Here is a 19,358-nt window from a genome sequence, read left to right as displayed (position 1 = left end):
ACAGAAAGGAGGTTGACGAACTCTTGGTCTGTCTAACTGTAATATGTTGCATAAGAGATCTTCCCGTTAGTAAGCGATACAACTTTCATTCAAGGCCCGCATAGTGTTTGCAATTTGAACTCGATTTCAAGAACAATTGGACGCGAACAAAGTAATGCTTGTCATTGGTCGCAGAAGGGTCAAATGGTAGAGCTGGTTGTTGTGAGGGGTGTTCAATAACCTTCTAGAATTCTTTCAAGGTCTACAAGAAACTATTTCCGGCTCATTCGCACAGATCTTCGTGCAGATTCGGTTTTAAAAGTTTATCGACCTCTTAGATTTTGTTCAACCAGTCTTCGTGTATCAACCTCTGATTCAGCATATTCAAATTCTTCAATTTAAACTTTAGTTGCTAATTGGTTTCACCTATATGGCCACGACTTGCAAACTAGCACTTCTAACGTGTGGAGTACTTTCTCAGAAATTAACAAAGATGCCGTTACAATTGACCTTTTTTACAATATACAAAGTTTGAAATGCCACCCCTTTGTTTTGAGACCAATAAGATTTTGATTTGATCCACGGAGGGTGTAAACCAAACCATAGAAATCTTTGTTGTGCACAGTAGTTTGTGATTGGTCTGAAAAAGCAACAAGCTGAAAGCTGCTTTTCTTGACCAATCACAACCTACCCATTGTGTTGAGATATACTGAAATGTTGCATTTGTAGACTTGGCATCATGGAAAGTCTGTCAAGAAAAAGCAGCAAAGCTAGTGAATAAGAAAACTGTCAAATTTAACATAGTTTTCTTAATATAAGATGAGTAAGATGGAATGGCAAATTATGATTGTATTTAGCGAGTTGCTTTGGACTTTGCACACCTGTTTTAAGAAGTCTAAAAGTGTTGACCTCGTAAATATGAAAAAGAACAAAAAGTGACAAGATTTCGTCTTCATGGAGTAATAACACCGATAGCGATATCACAATCCAAACTCGTTTAGCACATTGCGGAGGCAGAATAGCGGCAGGCGGTTCGGTCCGTAACTGTAAATCCCAGAAAACACTCGTTTTCTGCGTTTACCTTCGTTGAAATAAATAAGGTTATACATGATAAATACCGCTAGGTTACTCGCGTTCGTTGTTCCACTCACCTGAACTGCAATGGCCAAGAAAAAGTGTATTGCTAGAATTGAACGCAAAACGCACATGGCAATGAACTTTACCGATTGTGTTATATCGTATTAGACGCGGGGGTACCGTTTTTTGGGTTACATAAAGAAAACTCGATTTTCGGCTGTGACAATTAGTGTCACAATTTAGAAAGTAGATTCACAAAAAGACGCGTATGTACGGTAATATTAAAATTAAACCGTTGGACAGTAGATTCCTTATATTACATTTGACAAAAAAAATTACCAGCCAGTACTGTTATATTTTAAATAACATTTAAAATCGGTAGAAAACCGATTTAGATAACTCTCAGTACAGCTCTGGAGGTTTAACTATACAAAGGAGTAGAAGGGCCACTACAAAAAAAAATTACTATAATACTGTTTTTGTTTGGTGCAATTTCACGTTGGAGGTGCAATAATGGATTTTTACATTTTTGAATCAAGTAATTTTTTCTGATTACCATGATACGATATATGGTTCATATAACCAGTTCCAAATGCTCCTAAAGTAGTCTAAAAAGGTTTTAAAACATTACAGAAACTCGAAAATGCTTCTCAAGCAATCGAGAGCCTTCGAAAACATTCTAGAAGAACAGAACACTCTAAAGGCATCCAAATAATCTTTAACTAGTCTAGAGGCTCTAAAAAAATTTCAAGGCAATTTAAAAGCTTCCATAAGTTTGTAGAATGGTCCATAATTTTTAAATGCTTTAAAAGGAGTCCAAAAACTTTAATGCCTTTTAAACTCTCCAAAGACCATTTGGACGGTCCTAAAATAGTCTAAAAAGATCTCCAAATACTACAGAAACTTCAAAATGCTTCTAAAGCAGTCGAAAATCTTCCAAAAGTTTCTAGAACCGTTTACAAGGTTTTAAATGTCTTATAAACAGTCCAGAACCTTCAATGCTCTTAAAGTAGACTAAAAAGATTTCAAAACACTACAGACACTCCAAAATGCTACTAAAACAATCTCGAAGCTTCCAAAAGCCTTTAGAACAGTCTAAATGCTCTTCAACTAGTTTAGAAGCTCCCAAGCAATATCAAAACAGTCTAGAACCGTCTAAGAATTTCCAAGGAGTTTATAGATAATGAGAATTTATAGAAAATAGAAGCTTTTAGATTGTTTTAGAATTATTTGAAAGTTTATAAAATGTCCTAGAAACTTTTGGCAGTTTCTGGACAGTTTTGAAAGCTTCTAATTGATTGGGCTAGCTTTTGAAATGCCTTTCGACTGTTTTGGGAGCATTTAGAAGTTTCTAGATTTGTCTAAGACTTTTTTGGAGCTTTTAAAAGGTTATGGAAGCTTGTAGACAGTTTTGAAAGTTGCTAGTCTCTTTGGACAGATACTTGACATGCTTTTCGACTGCTTTTTGGGCTATTTGGAAGCTTCTAAACAATCTAGAAGCTTCCAAAAGCCTTTAGAACAGTCTGAATGCTCTTCAACTAGTTTAGAAGCTCCCAAAAGATATCAAAACAGTCTAGAACCGTCTAAGAATACCTCTAAATCATTCTAGAACCTTTATAAGGATTTTTAAACTGCCCAAAAACCTTCAAAATGCTCCTTAGTAGTTCAAAACAATTTTGAAAGCTTTCAAAACAGTCTAAAATCTTCCGTATGCTTCTAAAGCAGTTTAAAAGCTTCAAACAAATTCTAAAACTTAAACTCAAACAAAGTAAAGAAACTTTGCATCTCTGAAAAAGTTTTGTGTTTCTTTTATAGCTTTGTTACAAATTTTTGTGCTTTTTTGAGGAAAATAATTTTACTTTTTTCACGATTTTAGTGCTTCTTAATTTACTGTAATGGGCCTATCCCACATATCATAAATTTTTGTTTTAATGACTGGAATCGAAAGAATAGGATCAAAAAACTAATTTTTCATATTCTTGAAGAAAAAATTATGGTCGTAAATGTTCCTACATTAGTTTAAATTTGTCCATTAAATTTAAAAGATCTGTTTTGGTGCGCATGTGACGTACGTAATTCTGGGCGATTTTATTGGCTGTTGCACGCCATCTGTTTCACTTCTTGTCGCTGATTGGTTGATAGTGTAGTACGTCACCGGCGGCGGGCGTTTTAAACAAGAGATTAATGTAGTTTTTATCATCATTTTTTTTCTATTTAGACTTAATATTTTTGAAAACAAAAAAATACGGGTATAATATTTTCAATCCGTCTTTGTAGTTATGAAATAAAAAAAAATTGTGGGACAGGCCCATTATCATAAATCAAATAAAAAGTTCCGATTTTGGCAACCATCATCAGCTTTTAGGTTTTTGTTTTGGGGTCGCCATATTAGATTATTGCTTTTTAAATTTTTTTATTTATCTGAGTTTGTCACATGATCATTCTTTTGCAAATGGCAATCACGTGGACTAGTGTCATATTTGACCGATCGACGATTTTCAGGGCGCTCTTTGTAAAAACATAGTTTTCGCTATCATTACGAAATTGCAAGACTGAATCATAGTACATGGTAATCAGGAAAAAATTTACAATTCAATTATGAAAAAATCCAATATTGCGCAGATAAGAATATTAAAAGTTGATGATGGTAACTAAAAAACGAAACGTAGGATATCAAATATGATACTTCCACATTGTAGAAGCGGAAATGTGTCATTTATTTTCAGTTATCTCATCTTATGACAAATTCGCAAAAAAAATAAAAACTAATTACGAAAATTTTGGTTTTGTCTTTGAAATCTCCGAATAGACTCAATCTGTAGTATTAGTAAATATTTTTTTTATAGTGGCCTTTCTACACCTTCGTATTTGACACTTCAAGGGCTTAAATGTCAATTTTAGGGCTATAAGTGTAATACTTAAGAATATTGTAATATTTAAAGAATTTTGAAAATACTGTCCAAGGTTTAAAAATATTTTTTTTTTACTATTAGACAGACCGTTTTAACTTTCCTACCTAAATATCAAAATTTCCGGAACCTTAACTTAATTGTCCAGTGTTGGTCAAAAAAGCAGTTTTCATTCTTGACCAATAACAAACTTACATACAATAAAAGGCATTAATTTTAATAAAAAATATTGTAATAAGTTTACTTAGTTTAAAGATCTAAATCTTCTATATCGAGTGTAAACGGATCAACATCCTCAATCTGTAAGACGGCATCTTCAGGCTCCTGTTTCTTACCAAAGAGGGCAGCCAAAGGAATAAAACTAATGGTATTGTAGGCAGAATGATCAATGTACTTTCGTACAGTGTTGCGCAGCTGGTCGTAAGCATCAGCTGTGTTTTGATCTGTTATCATTTCTGTAATCACATTTTAGTTACAAAAGTGCGCAGATCAAAATGGTCGTACCTACTTTCTGCGTTAGTCCAGCTGAAAATGAACGAAAAGTACTCGAGCTGGTAGAACAATTGTCGATCCGAGTACTCTTTAAACAGTAAAGCTTTATCGCACAACGGACAAACTGGATACTTTCCGGAGAACTTTAAAGGCATTCGGGTGGTTTCGCACGTACAAGCTGGATCCTCGCAAATTAACTTGCATTCATAGTACTTTCTAATAGTGTGATAGATTTGGGAAGCTAACTGATTCTCCACATAGTATAAATAATCAACAGGTTTACTATCACATTGAGGGTTAATGCAACGAAGCAGAGCAGGAAGGGACCCTCTTAAAGGTCCCATTATTGTGTTGGTCATTTTACAATCCAAACAGATAAAAGCGAATTTTTCGGCGTCCCGGTATTTCACTAATGGACTAGTGAGATTGTGTTGGAAATTATCGTCGGTTTTGTCGTTGCGAACACGCTTAAATGCCGTAGGGTCGAGCCCTAAATATTCGGCAATCAATTGGGCGTCCAACCCTTCGATCGGTTCGCAAATACGAGTCACCACCGGATGAATTTGCTGTGCCAGATAGTACTGACTGTCAATTTTTAATTTTTCGTTCGTCTTCAATTCTTCGGGATGGTAAGCGCGTTGGGTGGCCGAATTGGTGGTACCATCCTCGCATATAACGTAAGGAACAGTGTCACCTTGCCGTAAGTGACCTCCGTGTTCTTTGTTGTACCTGAAATCAGGTTATTAAAAAATTATATTATATTACAAAATTGAACTAACCTAATCGCTACTTGAACATGCGGTACACTCTCTTTATTGGCATACAATTGTGGATCTTTGGTTAACTGTTTGGTAATAACCAGCAACGGAATGGGTACTTTATGTTCTTTCAAATCTTCCTGCAATTTGTTCAAGTAGCGCATTATGTTCCCGAAACGGTCCTCGTCCTCGACTTGATCCCGAAATATCTGGTCGATAACTAATTTACCCGCTTCGCATGCCAACTTTGACCAATCCCTCCTCACTATATCCAAACCCTTATATTCCACTTGAGTCCTAACTTCTCCAGTTCTAGTTTTGCTGATGGTCATGGCAGCGTATTTCTTCTTCTTCAACAGCAGCAAATACTTGAAAACGCCGTCGATGTCCAACTCGACCGTTCTGTAGGTTTTGTTCACGTCCTGTTTCACTTTCTTGCCTAGGTTCATCGCTTCGTCATATTCCATCAGGTTGGTGTTGATCATTATACTGTCAGTATCGCCGTATATTACATCAAGACCGCTGTTTTCTACCAGTGACTTGGTTTTTGTAAGGATCTCTCGACCTTTTTCTGTTACTAGAGCAGCTAGTTTTTGGGCAAAAAACCTACACAAAAACAAATTCTATAAGCTGTTTACCATAGAATTTTCCCTGTATATAAAAAAATTAATTTTTAAACGCCAGTCACATTTTAGTTAATTATTCAAAGAGACACTGAATGTTGTCAAATTTTTGATTTGGCTGCCTTTCGACTGTTTTGGGAGCATTTAGACGTTTGTAGATTTGTCCGAGACTTTTTTGGAGCTTTTAGAAGGTTATGGAAGTTTATAGAGGGTTTTGAGAGTTGCTTTTGGGAAATTGCTAGAAATATCAGGAAACTTCTAGGTAGTTTTAAAACCTTCTTGCTTATTTGAAAAACTTTTGGAATGCTTTGGGAGCTTATAGATTGTTCTAAAATTATCTGGAAGCTTTTAGATTGTTTTAGAATTATTTGGAAGTATATAAAATGTCCTAGAAGCTTTTGGCATTTTCTGGACAGTTTTGAAAGCTTCTAATTGATTTGGCTAGCTTTTGAAATGCCTTTCTGGCAACTCAAACTTTGACAAAACTTTTCTCCCTAACTGTACCTACCAAATATTGTAATGTTTTTTACGTCATTAAATAGCAAATTTAATGAGGATTCCAAAAATGTGCTTAAAACAGTAATTTTTTTACTTAAGTGAGTTTTACAGTCGATTTTATCCATCACTTTCAAATTATCTTTCTTGCATATCAAACTTTTACACCACTTTTCTCCCTTACTGTACTGAATATTGTAATGATTTTTTATGTCATTATATAGGTAATTTAATGGCGATTCAAAAACTGTGCTTAAAACTGTTATTTTATCATTCCAACTAGGTTTTACAGGCGATTTTGTCCTTTTAAACTGTCTTTCTGACAGTTCAAACTTTGACAGCATTTGTCTGCCTTGACTGTACCTGACTCTGTAATGGTTTTTTTGACATCATTGGATAGGAAATTTAATGAGGATTCCAGAAATGTACTTTAAACTGTGATATTCTTATGCCAACTAAGTTTTACAGGCGAATTTGTCCCTGACTGTTCTTTTAAACTGTCTTTCCAGCAATTCAAATTTTGACACCCTTTTTCTCCCTGACTGTACTGAAAATTGTAATGTTTTTTTATGTCATTAGATAGGAAATTTAATGGCGATTCAAAAACTGTGCTTAAAACTAACGTTTTCTCTTTCCAACTAGGTTTTACAGGCGATTTTGTCCCTGACTACTTTAACTGTTTTTCTGGTAATTCAAACTTTGACAAAACTTTTCTCCCTAACTGTACCGAATATTGTAATGTTTTTTTACCGTCATTAAATAGGAAATTTAATGAAAATTCCAAAAATGCGCTTAAAATGGTCATTTTTTCACTCAAAGTGGGTTTTCCAGGCGATTTTGTGGCTGACTGTCCTTTTAAACTGTCTTTCTGACAGTTCAAACTTTAACAGTATTTTTCTGCATTCACTGTAATTGACTTTGTAGTGTTGTTTTATGTCATTAGATAGGAAATTCAATGAAAATTCCAAAAATGTGCTTAAAATTGTCATTTTTTCACTCGAAGTGGGTTTTCCAGGCGATTTTGTGGCTGACTGTCCTTTAAAACTGTTTTTCTGACAGTTTAAACTTTGATACTGTTTTTCTCAGGTAGCGCGACCGTTTTGGGCATATTTAAATCTGTCAAACACCACTCTATAAAGCTATAAAACTAGAAACCTTTTTTAAAAGTTCTGTCATAGTGAATGCACTTAAAATCATATTAAATGGTTAGTAATAGGTTCATGAATAGAATAGAAACTTAAACTTAAACCTAGAAGACTTTTTTGGAGCTTTTAGAAGGTTATGGAAGCTTACAGACAGTTTTAAAAGTTGCTATTCTCTTTGGATAGATTTTGACGTGCTTTTCGACTGCTTTAGGACTATTTGGAAGCTTCTAGATTGTTCTAGAACTTTTTGAAAGTTCTCAGAAGTTACTGAAAGCTTGTAGACAGTTTTGAAAGTTTTTAAACTATTTTATAATTATCTGGAAGCTCCTAGATTCTTTTGAGAGCAATTTAAAGATTCTAGACCGTTCTGGAAGATTAATAGAGTTTTAAAATTATCTGAAAGTTTCTAGAATATTCTAGAAGCTTTTGGAAATTTCCCCCATCAATGTTTCCCTTTTTCATTTATTGGCTGTATCATATTGTGTTCTAAAATGTTTTTTAATGCAAAAAACTCGACATAAACGGATAGAATCGAGACGATAAACGATAGAATCCCTTACGATTGATGACTAGTCGATCCTGAAAATTACCAGGATTTTAAACACTAGATCTGGTTGAAGGTTGCATGAATTGGACGATATAAACGAATTGGATTCAGATTTGACAAACGACAAGTGACAGGATGGAAGCAATTTAACTAAACAACTGAATTTCCATTGAAGCAAAAAGTAATAGGACTCCTAAGTAATAGAAAACAAAAACAATTCCGTTAGGTTAGGAAATTTGTATTCTCTTTTTAGTCATATTGCTGTCGTGTTTTGCTTCTTAGGGATTGTTGAAGCTGTCAAGTTCTCAACAATACAAATACGAGAGATTCAATTATGGCCTATCCGATTCATTTCCTTGATCCGATTATGTTTCACAAGATAAACGTAGTCAAAAATATACAAGAAATAAAATTCCATAGATAGAATAAATCCAAAACAGACAGTCGATGAACTGTATTGAAAGTTATCTGGGTAACACTGGTTACAAAAAAGTGGTTGAAAAAGAAACGTCTTACCGGGAGTTTGAAAATCCTAGACATCCGTACATACTATTGGCGGTCAATTTCAACGCCATCTGTCTAATATTATAGCGCATTTTTAAATCGGATGCCAAGTCCGGAGCTTCCATCATTTGTTTCACCTGTCTCCGGCTTTCCACAAGTTTCCTGATCTCAATGGGTAAAATTCCAGGTTCCGAATTGTCACTAGAAGTCAATACTGTCGTGAAGCAAATGTTAAACTCTTGTATTATGCTCGGGTACAATGAGTTGAAATCCATGACCAGGATTAGTTTGTCGTATAAACCGACTTTAGGGTCCAACACCAAACCACCTAGAGTAGTAAAATAAGCAGCACAAAGACAATTATTATTTAACCATAATTACCAGAATAAGTGGGTTTCTTTTTTGAGCCACTTTTTTCACCATCTTCCTCTGCTTTTTTGCGCACTCTTTTTTCAGGTACAATATAACCTTTTTCGCTGAAAGCGTGCAGCAACAAGTATTCATTCCGTTCAGATCTGCCACCCATCAAAGTTCTCGACATTACGTTCCCGGCAATTCGAGTAATCTCAAGAGCCAAAGGTATCACATTCAAATTATACAAAATTCTTAAAATGTTGTGAGTGTCATGCATCGTGTACGTCACCAGCTTCAACAGATCCTGGCCAGTTTCGTATAGTTTCATCACTTCGTCCGGTTCCAGGTCGATTATTTGTTCTTCCGGGATTTTCAACACTTGCTGACATAAAGCGGGCAAATCGTACGATCTTGATTTGATCAATTCTTTGGCGGATATTTTAGTGTCAGCCACCAATCTGCCGGTAAACAATTCATTGGCTAAACGCTTTTTCATTGTCCGTTTAAGCCTGCTGAATTTACTGAAAGTTGCTACGTCCAAATAAGAAAGCCGATTGGCCAACACGTCGATTTGTAAACCCCTCAAATCATGCCCAACTACAACATCAGGATCGATTTTACTAAACTGAGTTATGAAATAGTTAAGTAAAGCTTTTTCAGAGTCCATTTTTTGAACTTTGGTGAGTTTATAGTTTTGTAAACCTGCATGCAAGTTGGTTGGTAACGACTGTTTAGCTGGGGGTGCAATCACTAAAAACCACAAATTAAATTTCTTAAAGTTGCTACTATAGGAGGGTTTTACCACAAAAATGGTGATTGTAGGAAGCATTTTTTGGTGGTTTGTTTAAATCGTAGTGAGAGTGTGCCACACACGTGGCCATTGTTATTTCATTTTGATTAGTCCGGGAGTTAACGTGGAAACGGAAGTTAACGGTTGCAATTGCTAGAGGAGGTGGTGAAATATCCGTTTCTACTTTGACTAAATTGGACACTGAAGCACAGTGGACCTCGTAAGTGCACCAACTTAAGGGGTTATTGTTGAACTCTGGAATTTTCACATCCAGCCAGCATGGTCCTTTTAATTTAGCATCTAGTAGAAGTCGTTCGAGACTGGACGAGTCATTACCGAATATTTGAGAAAAACTTTTTGGCTCACGAGTGATTACACTCAAATTTAGTTTAGGCTCATTAGCCTAAATCAAATTTTGTTAATTTAACACCAAATTTACTTTCAAATAATCCTTACGGCATATCTAACTTCCAAATAATCCGACTCTTTCGGAACCAAAGGATTAAAAGCATACTTTTTCTTAACCAGTTTGGCTTTGAAACTTTTTAACCTCATAGGTTCGGCAACGACTTGAGAAAATTCCAAATACAATTCCTTAAAGCTTACAGGATTTTCTGTCGGTTCCCCCTTATCGTTCAACATCTTAAAAATGTCAAAAATCAAAATCTCAGACTGAAAACTGGTGGGAAAAACTCACAAATGGTCTGGGTAGCACGAAAACTTGTCTCATGATATTTTTAACGGCCACACAACAACTAGCGTACGATTTACTATCTTTTGAATAGGTTTTACCAAATAGAAATACTGTTCCTGGTTGTTTGTCAGGGTCTTCAAATGCATCCCACCAGAAAAATCGAAATACCTATAATTAAGTATTATTTTCAGTTTATGGCCAAGCAGAAATGACTTTTATTCAAATTAAAATTTCCTGAGAGGAAAAACAATTCATAATTTCAACAGGAGTTGAGATAATTTTCTTAAAAACTGACTGTTTTGTAATCTGATGCATAACAATTAACTTTTGTAGGCTTAATGTTAAATTAACATGTATTACTTTCTTGTTATCCTCCTCAGAGTTTTCAAAAGGCGCATCCACTTCCATTACTTCACTCTCAGTGGTACTGGGCATATTTACACTAAAAAATTGACTATCGTCAATCTTTAACATTGCCAATTCATCAAAATCATCATCAAACTCATCAAATTCTACAGTGACCGGAACTGGCTCCTGTTTAACTTTTTTCAGTGCTGGACCATCTGTTAAATAAAAATTAGTTCAACATTACTGTTTTTAAATTAAATTATTACCTTCAATACTCTCACTAGGAATAGTAGGAACTTCAACTACATCATTGGATTTTGGCTGAATGAAAGTGTCTTGTTCTGAAAAAAAAAAAAATGATCCTTTTATTGGTGTTCTACTTACTTAATTATTATTGCACTTTGTATGAACAACAAACCTGATTCTTTATGATCTAATACATCAGCTTCTTCTTCTTTTACAACATCAATTGCTGGTTTCACAGTGGACTGACTTTTGAAATCAAATTTTTTAAAGTAGTTTTGAGCTATTACTTTTCTAGGTACGAAAGGTTTTCTCTCCATTTTAACAGTCTTACTAGTAGAAGGAGCTTCATCAATTTCTCCCAAAATCTCTGATAACATATTATCATCATCTTGAAGCTGAGTTTCTTCCTTCTTTTTCCCGCTAATACTGGACAGCATATACTTTAAGTTGCCCTTACTAGTGTTGTTTGACAGGGCTTTTTTCTTTTTTGCTCCTTTACTGCCGCTTTGCTTCTGAGCCTTTTTTATTGATTCCTCATCCAAATCATCATCAAAAATATCCCTGCCGTCCTCAACATATCTGCTACCATCATCATCAACAATCCAATCATCATCTTGTGTGTCATGTATTCGTTTCACATACTCTTTTTCATCCACTGTCTCATAAACATTTTCAATTTCCTCCACCTCATACTTGCTTCGTGCACCACTCTTGAGTTGTTTAAACTTTTCGAAAGCTTTCGACTTGTAGGATTTGTCTCTGCACTGTCTTTTGGACTTTCCTTCATCTCCTAAAAACTGAGATTTTTAAGACATCAGAAAAATTTGTTTATTAACGTACCTGCGTCCGCCATTGAAAACTTCTGTAAGTTTATAGATAAGTGCAGTAAATTTTCTTTCTAATCACAATTTAAACTAAAATAATTGTTAAAAGATTACTACAACAGTAGAAAAACCATAAACACTAAATTGGCGGGAAAATTGTAACATTAACCTAACATAACTGATGTTTAAAAAATGACTGTTTAGAGTGAGGTTATGGTCCTCAATTTTTTTTTAATTCTTGTAGTTAGCAGAAGCAAATTGTTATCATTATGCCAGTTGATTACATTATTATCACTCAATTAGTAATAAATTATAATATCACAAAGCAACTGATACTATTGATGAAATTTCGAATTAACTTTCTGTTGAGTTTTGTCCAGGTACGTAAATGAACGATTTCATTGTTAAACTAACACAAAAGAAACGTCATGAGTGTCACGTCAAACAAAGAACGTCAACGGGCTGTTGACGGATGACGGTGACCGGTGACGGCGAGCTATCAATTGTCTTGTGGAATTTCTTTTTTTGATCGTGCGTTTTGCCTTTTGGTTTGAAAAAATTAATTTTTAATAAAAAATTGATAGAAGTTTGTGCCGTACAGCTTCTACTATTATAAGCCCTGCTTAGTATTAATATGAGTAATGCACCCAATCAAAATGGATCAGGTCTAGAACAGCAGGTACGTGGGTTAAAAGTTACTTCCGTTTGTGTTATTCCACTTCCCCATTTCGTGCCATTTTGGACACGAAGGTCGAGTGCACACTACTATTGATCCAGTCGGTTTTGCTATTGTAAAAGGGAAATGATTTAATACATTCGGATGTTATTAGGGCTCCGCCAGGACCAATAGTTTGCTATAATGTAGTATTATTTATTTTCACCACCTTTGATGTTTCCTGTCACCCTGCTAGAGACAATAGAAACTGAGAAAAATTCTAAGTTCTAAAGAGAACTTCTTACACATCCTTTGTTTATTTCTAAAGCATACAGTAATTATAGTTTTTGGAGACAGAATAGAAAGTGTTAATTTTGAGGTTAATGCTGTGCTAGGTAATTTTTTCTAGGACTGTGACTCACTTGTACAATGATATTAATAATGTCTAAACCAAGTGCATTTTTGCAATAGGCTGGTGGAGTTTGAACTAAAAAGTGGGTGGTCACTGATATTCTTGTATTCAATTTTTTTGCTCTATATAATGCTATATTACATTTTCCTATCATTCAGTAGTAGTCTTTGTATTGACCTTTCCTGGAAATGTCAAACATATCTAAGGAGGTTACTTATTTAAGTCGCCAAGAACTGCACTACTGGTCTTGATAAGAATTTTTATAACATTTTTGTGGTTATTAACATTTAAAGCAAAAGAATCCAATTTTTTCACTATATTTTACCCTGGAAATATTTTTGTTAAATGGCAATGAATTTTACTTAAATTGCTACATGGCGGTTATCAAATTTTTATATCATGTTTATGAAATTTTTGAATAATTCTCTATTTATTTTTACAAATTTGAATTCTTGATGAGTAATTTTCTTGTGGATGTATTTTCTCTTGTTGGATTTCTGCACTACCTATTAAAACCCTCCTAAATTTTTGATCTACCCCACACTGTCCATATGGAATGAATATCTTAATTATGTAGGATAGAAAGGTTATGATAACCAGGGGGTTTTCCTTCCAATTTTGTTTTTCTCCTTATCAACATTTTTCATTGATTAGTTTGCTGGTCTGGACTTGTCGAGCCGCAGTAATAGCGGCCGCTATATTCCTCCTCATCTCCGGAACAAGCAAAGCTCTGCTGGAGGATCGTCGGCTCAGGCCGAGTCAGGTGGGTACGATCGCGAGAGGGGCGAGTCCCGTGGTGGAAATTCAAGAGGATATAACAGAGGTGGCGGGGGCGGACGCGATAACCGCGATCGCGGTGGCGACTTTTCCAGCTTCAACACACGCGGGAGAAGAGACTATCAGAATGGTGACTCCGAACGCGGCGAAGAATGGGGCGGCCGTGGCGGCTCTAGAAACCAAGACAGAGATGGTAAAGCTTCATTTGTTTTATATTCTTTCTTATTATGACAGTATTGACAGTGATGTTAGTCGATAGTCTACTGGTCAAGTAGTTTGAATTTTTGTCAATAGAAATTAGACAACTTTTAGGTTTGAGTTTAGTTTCTTTCTCTAGAAATACATAAGTTAAACAGTTAAGTCTTCTAGTTAGTATCTACTTAATGAATAGGGAAAAATACAAAGTTTTTAGTGGTTTTAAATAGCTTATGGTAATTTAGGCACTTCAAGAATACCCTTGACTGGAGATTTACATAGGAGAAACCCTCACTATCCTGCATTTTGAGACTAGACTTTTTTGTGTGTTACAGTTTCTCATGCCCTCACAAATTGATCAAAAATTTTATAAGATAACAAAAGGTTGTGTTAGCATTTCCCATTGGAAAGTAATCGTTATTGTAGCTGGATTATCTCGAAACGATCGCTGGCAAGAGCCAGAACGTCAACGTGGTGGTGAAAGATGGAACGAGAACGCCGGAGGTGGTGGAGGCGGTAGATGGAACGACAATCGTAGTGACCGTCGCAACGACAATGATTGGACAGTTCCTTTGCCGCGTGATGAACGTGTGGAATTGGAGCTGTTCGGTACTGGCAACACTGGAATCAACTTTAGCAAATACGAGGATATTCCCGTGGAAGCAACCGGGGAGAAAGTGCCGCGTAACATTACATCTGTAAGGATTTGTTTATATAAATCTCTTATGTTTTGAGTTGATGGCTTTGACATATTTCATGATAGTTTGAAGAAGTACAGTTGACCGAAATCATACGAAACAATGTGGCGGCCGCTCGCTACGACACACCCACACCGGTGCAAAAGTACGCAATCCCGATAATTTTGGGGCGTCGCGACGTGATGGCGTGCGCCCAAACCGGTTCTGGCAAAACGGCCGCGTTTCTCATTCCCATTCTCAACCGGATGTTTGAGGACGGGCCGTCCAATTCCCCGCAGAACCGCAGCCGCAAGAAGCAGTACCCATTAGGTCTGGTACTAGCCCCAACTAGAGAATTAGCCACCCAGATTTACGACGAAAGCAAGAAGTTTGCTTATCGCTCCAAAGTTCGCCCATGTGTTGTGTAAGTACTGGTTTAACTTGCATCATTCGAATATCTGACTCACCGACGGTATAGTGGCTTAATTTTAAAAACTAAGTGATCAAAAGTAACATTTTTAAGACCTTTGACCAATCACAGATAAAAAAAAATAGTAAATAATTTTTGCTGAGCAAACTTTTGTTGATTTACAAACCTTTGGAGCCCAAAAGAAAGATCCGGCAAGCTCCAATACTTGAAGTTCTGGTAGGAACAGATGATTTTGACTTTTAAGTTTTTGGGTTAACCTCTCCGTAAATACTGACAAATTTATGCACACAAAATTGGTCTAAATTTGATATTACTGGATTATTAATTGATAAAAAGCTGCTGAGGTTTTTTTGTGTACATTAGTACATAACACCAAAATAACTTGGTATAACATCTCAATCTGGTTTATGTACTATCACTGGCTGATTAACTAACTAGTTTGCTTCATAATATCTTTAACATTAAATAGTTATGGAGGAGCACACATAGGCGACCAAATGCGCGATTTGGAGCGCGGTTGTCACTTGCTAGTTGCCACACCAGGCAGGCTTTTAGATATGATTGACAGAGGCAGAATCGGTCTCGACTATTGTCGTTATCTCGTTTTGGACGAGGCAGACAGAATGCTGGACATGGGTTTTGAAATCCAAATTCGACGAATTGTGGAGAAAGAATCTATGCCTCGTACTGGAGATCGGCAAACTTTGATGTTCTCCGCCACTTTTCCGCACCCAATTCAGATGCTGGCCAGGGATTTCCTGGATAATTATATATTTTTGGCGGTTGGTCGTGTCGGTTCTACTTCTGAAAACATTACTCAAAAGGTGAGTGTTATATTATCAACCAAATTGTTAGAACTGTAATATTCAATTATTTTGTGATTAATTTAGGTGGTGTGGGTTGAGGAACACGACAAACGTTCGTTCCTTCTCGACTTGCTCAGCGTGGTAACCGAGGCTAATCAGCCGTCGGCGGAAAATTTAACTCTCGTCTTCGTGGAAACCAAAAAGGGCGCCGACTCCTTGGAGGACTTTCTACACCAGGAAGGTTACCCGGTCACATCGATCCACGGCGATCGTACTCAGAGAGAGCGCGAAGACGCTCTGCGCCAATTCAGATCGGGCGCCACTCCCATTTTGGTGGCCACCGCGGTGGCTGCCCGTGGTTTAGATATCCCCCACGTCACGCACGTGATCAACTTTGATTTGCCCTCGGACATCGAGGAGTACGTTCATCGAATCGGTCGTACCGGCCGTATGGGTAATCTCGGACTCGCCACGTCCTTTTTCAATGATCGCAATCGCAACTTGGCTAATGGTATGCTGGATTTGTTGGTGGAAGCCAAACAAGTAAGTATTTCTTTTGTATTGTTATTGTATAGTTTGGTAATATGTTTAGACATGTTCAGGGTGTTTGAGAGAAACTATTAAACTTTAATCGCAACTTAACGATGTTTTTAAAAAAGTGACTGTATTTTCATAAGTCAATAATATACAGGCTTAAAAAATAAGTTGACATTCATTATGTCATTTTCCTGAAAAGTGCTTCCTAAGGAAAATACAGTCCTTCAAATTTCTGTTTAAAAAATCGTTTTTTTTTGTCATAACTGTCAGGCCGTTGGAGCAATATTGATCAAATTTGGAACAAGCACTTTATTACACGTTATTACGGTCAAAGACCCAAAACTAACCCAACCCAACTTAAAAATTGTCTTGGAAACGGAAAATTCACTTAAGAAGTTTAAAAAATATTATTGTAGACAGTTTTCATAGTTTCCAGACAAACTGAAAGACTTTAGTTTTGAAAATTGACTTTTCATGCAAATCGAGAGACTTTAATACTAAAAATTGACTTGTAGACATAAAAACTACTTTTTCAAGAATTTGTTACTACAAATTCATACATTTAAACCTTAAAAATTGACTTGAACCCCAAAATGTGACTGAACTAATGAAAAGTGACATCAGAAGCTTAAAATTTGCATTTGAAGTAAGTTTTCATAATTTGAAGACAAATTTCAATATTTTAGTCTTGAAAATAGTCTTAGATGTAGGACATTAACATTAGATTCATGAAAATTGTCTTGAAAACGAACTTTTCGTGTTTTTTACTTTGCTTTTCCTTTTCTTCGAATTCTGGACTATTTTTAGTGCTTCAAAACTGCTTTCAGCTTGGAAAATCGAGTTTCAAGACTATCTTCACCAAGTTATTGACATAGCAAACTTAAAAAACAATTTTTACATTCTTCATAGACTTAAAATAGCATTCCAAGCTTTGTCACTATTAAATCGACTTCTAGACACCTCAGTGCTCAAAATTCGGGTATTTCTTAATAAACTAGACTGTTTTTAGTGTTGTAAGGCTGTTTTCAGTGCCTCAAATCGAGTTTCAAGACTATCTTTACAAAGACTTATCAGGCCTAAAAGCCAGTTTGTCCACTGACCATAGTCTTGAAAATGTTATTTCAAGCTTCTTCACTATTAAATTGACTTCTACACTCATAGGTGCAATAAATTGTAGCATCTCTAAGAAATTCAGACTGTTTTTGGTGCTTTTTAAGACTGAAAAATCAAGCCCTATCTCTTTTCTGTTTATAATAAGTTGAGTGAGACGGAATGCATGGGCGTATGTCTAATATCAATTTTAACCAAACGCCAACCGTCGAGGAAGACGGAGCTGAAATTGTACGTTATATTTAATGTTTATTTTCTAATGATTTGTGGTTAGAAAGTTATCTTCTGCTGGAAAAAATGCCGTTCAAAAAGTTGTAGGAGCTGTCCCAATAAGATATTTTTACGAGAGGAGCCTAAATCTGTAGAATGAGTAATTTGCGTCCTGACTTAACACTTACGTTACGAAATTGAAGGAGCTTTCTCTATGTCACATAGGATCCTGCCTGGCTCATTTTACCTTTCTTTTTAAGCTTTTTATAAAACTACTAGGGATGTAATATTGAAATGTAAAACGTATTAGCTTATTTTAATGTCTGTATTTTAGCATTTTTATATTTGGAACCTTCAATTCTACTGTGGTAGACGACCCCATAAGAACAGTTATTGAATCATATCTATTTTTAATCCTTTTTTAGATTACTTATATAGGATACTGGCTGTGTTGTTGTCACGTTGTCTCTGGTATCTCTATATAAAGAGGTTGTACAATTTTTATAGTTGCATCTGTTATAATTATGACTTATTGAAAAGCAAGAAAATTCAGGTATTTTCAATAAAAACGTCCAATTTGACAATAGAAACTATCAATTCTCTTATTTAGTTTTCCCAATTAATCATAAGCAACTTCCTTTAATTAGCTCAAATCCACAGATCGAGCCAATAATAGAAATTCTTTTTCTTTATGAAAAGTAGCTGTATTCTGTAATATCGTTCTGTACAAAGTACATTATTACATTATTATGACACCTTTAGCCTACCTATCACAAAGATCCAACTATTTTACTTTATATATTTTTTATTTAAATTTAGTTAGGACTTATACTTTAAATTTTTACAGGAATTTCCCTCATGGTTGGAAGGCGTGGCTTCTGATAGTCGCATGCCCAGTTCAGGTAGACGTGGCGGCGGCGGCGGCGGCGGGGGCAAGGGCCGTTACGGTGGCGGCGTTGGAGGCAGCAGTTTCGGTAGCCGCGACTACCGTCAACAGTCCGGGGGCCCTCAACGTTCTCAAAAACCATCTGGAGGAAACGGAGGCGGCAATAGTTACGGAAATGGCGGTATGTCTTTGTATTTTTGACGATTTTCTTATGGAAATAACTTGTATGACATTTTCTAGGAGGTGGAATGGATAGGAGCGCCAACTACGGCGGCAATTACAGCTCCGGCCACCAAGACAACTGGTGGTAATTTAGTCGATTATTGCCTTTGTGTGTCCGCAAGAAGTAGTGCTTGAAAAAGGATGGAAAATAAAATATATGCGCTACATTTAGGTCGACGATGCATTTTATTTTATTTCTAGGATAATATTCAGTAGCCCTTCTAATATTAACCAGGACTTTAAGAATTACCTGGTTCTCTATGATTCTCTTGCGATACCTATTACGGTAAATAATAGCATTGTAACGACATATTATAATATTGGTAATATTAAAACGTTAGTTTTTTGCCCGGATTACTTGGTGCTGAGCTTTTATTTACCAGTTTGTATCCATATTTCCTTTTCCGTTTACCGCAATTAATTAAAAAATTAGTTTTTAGTTATTTCAGGATTTCATCAAGATATGGGTTTTATTGAGCTTTTTTAATGGAAATGCTTTCTGATGACTGATGTTTTGACGTTTGCATGGACACTATTAAAGGTTGTAAGTATAGTTTACTTCTAGACTAGTTTAATGTCTAACTAATTTTTTCTTGGGGGTAATAAGTACCTAAAACACTTCCTACTGGAGATTTTTGTGATGTTGCATTATACAT

The 19,358-nt window shown here is 35.8% G+C and overlaps 2 protein-coding genes and 1 long non-coding RNA gene across 3 annotated transcripts; 1 reads left to right on the top strand and 2 right to left on the bottom strand.

Annotated features, from left to right (window-relative positions):
* Window positions 1-814: 814 nt before the first annotated feature.
* Window positions 815-1,277, bottom strand: LOC145732329 (uncharacterized). Its single transcript, XR_014178998.1, has 2 exons — window positions 1,131-1,277; window positions 815-1,060 (listed from the first exon to the last, which is right to left on the bottom strand). It is a non-coding gene; the product is annotated as an uncharacterized LOC145732329 (long non-coding RNA).
* A 2,902-nt stretch (window positions 1,278-4,179) lies between these two features.
* On the bottom strand, window positions 4,180-12,176 carry PolA1 (DNA polymerase alpha catalytic subunit). Its single transcript, XM_081984495.1, has 12 exons — window positions 11,802-12,176; window positions 11,134-11,751; window positions 10,982-11,056; window positions 10,728-10,930; window positions 10,371-10,535; window positions 10,130-10,315; window positions 9,686-10,076; window positions 8,911-9,633; window positions 8,542-8,857; window positions 5,237-5,821; window positions 4,474-5,186; window positions 4,180-4,420 (listed from the first exon to the last, which is right to left on the bottom strand). The coding sequence occupies exons 1-12, from the start codon at window positions 11,812-11,814 to the stop codon at window positions 4,215-4,217; spliced, it is 4,194 nt and encodes a 1,397-aa protein (XP_081840621.1). The 5' UTR covers window positions 11,815-12,176; the 3' UTR covers window positions 4,180-4,214.
* Window positions 12,177-12,281: 105 nt separating this feature from the next.
* Window positions 12,282-19,056, top strand: bel (ATP-dependent RNA helicase bel). Its single transcript, XM_081984496.1, has 8 exons — window positions 12,282-12,464; window positions 13,507-13,822; window positions 14,251-14,522; window positions 14,588-14,925; window positions 15,401-15,755; window positions 15,822-16,280; window positions 18,442-18,661; window positions 18,721-19,056. Exons 1-8 carry the CDS (start codon window positions 12,420-12,422, stop codon window positions 18,789-18,791), a joined length of 2,076 nt encoding a protein of 691 aa, XP_081840622.1. The 5' UTR covers window positions 12,282-12,419; the 3' UTR covers window positions 18,792-19,056.
* Window positions 19,057-19,358: the final 302 nt, after the last annotated feature.

Source organism: Ips typographus, linkage group LG8 (assembly GCF_016097725.1).
Source record: "Ips typographus isolate SLU linkage group LG8, UJ_Ityp_2.0, whole genome shotgun sequence".
NCBI classification, from domain to species: Eukaryota; Metazoa; Arthropoda; class Insecta; order Coleoptera; family Curculionidae; genus Ips; species Ips typographus.
This window is presented reverse-complemented; position numbering and strand designations above follow the sequence as displayed.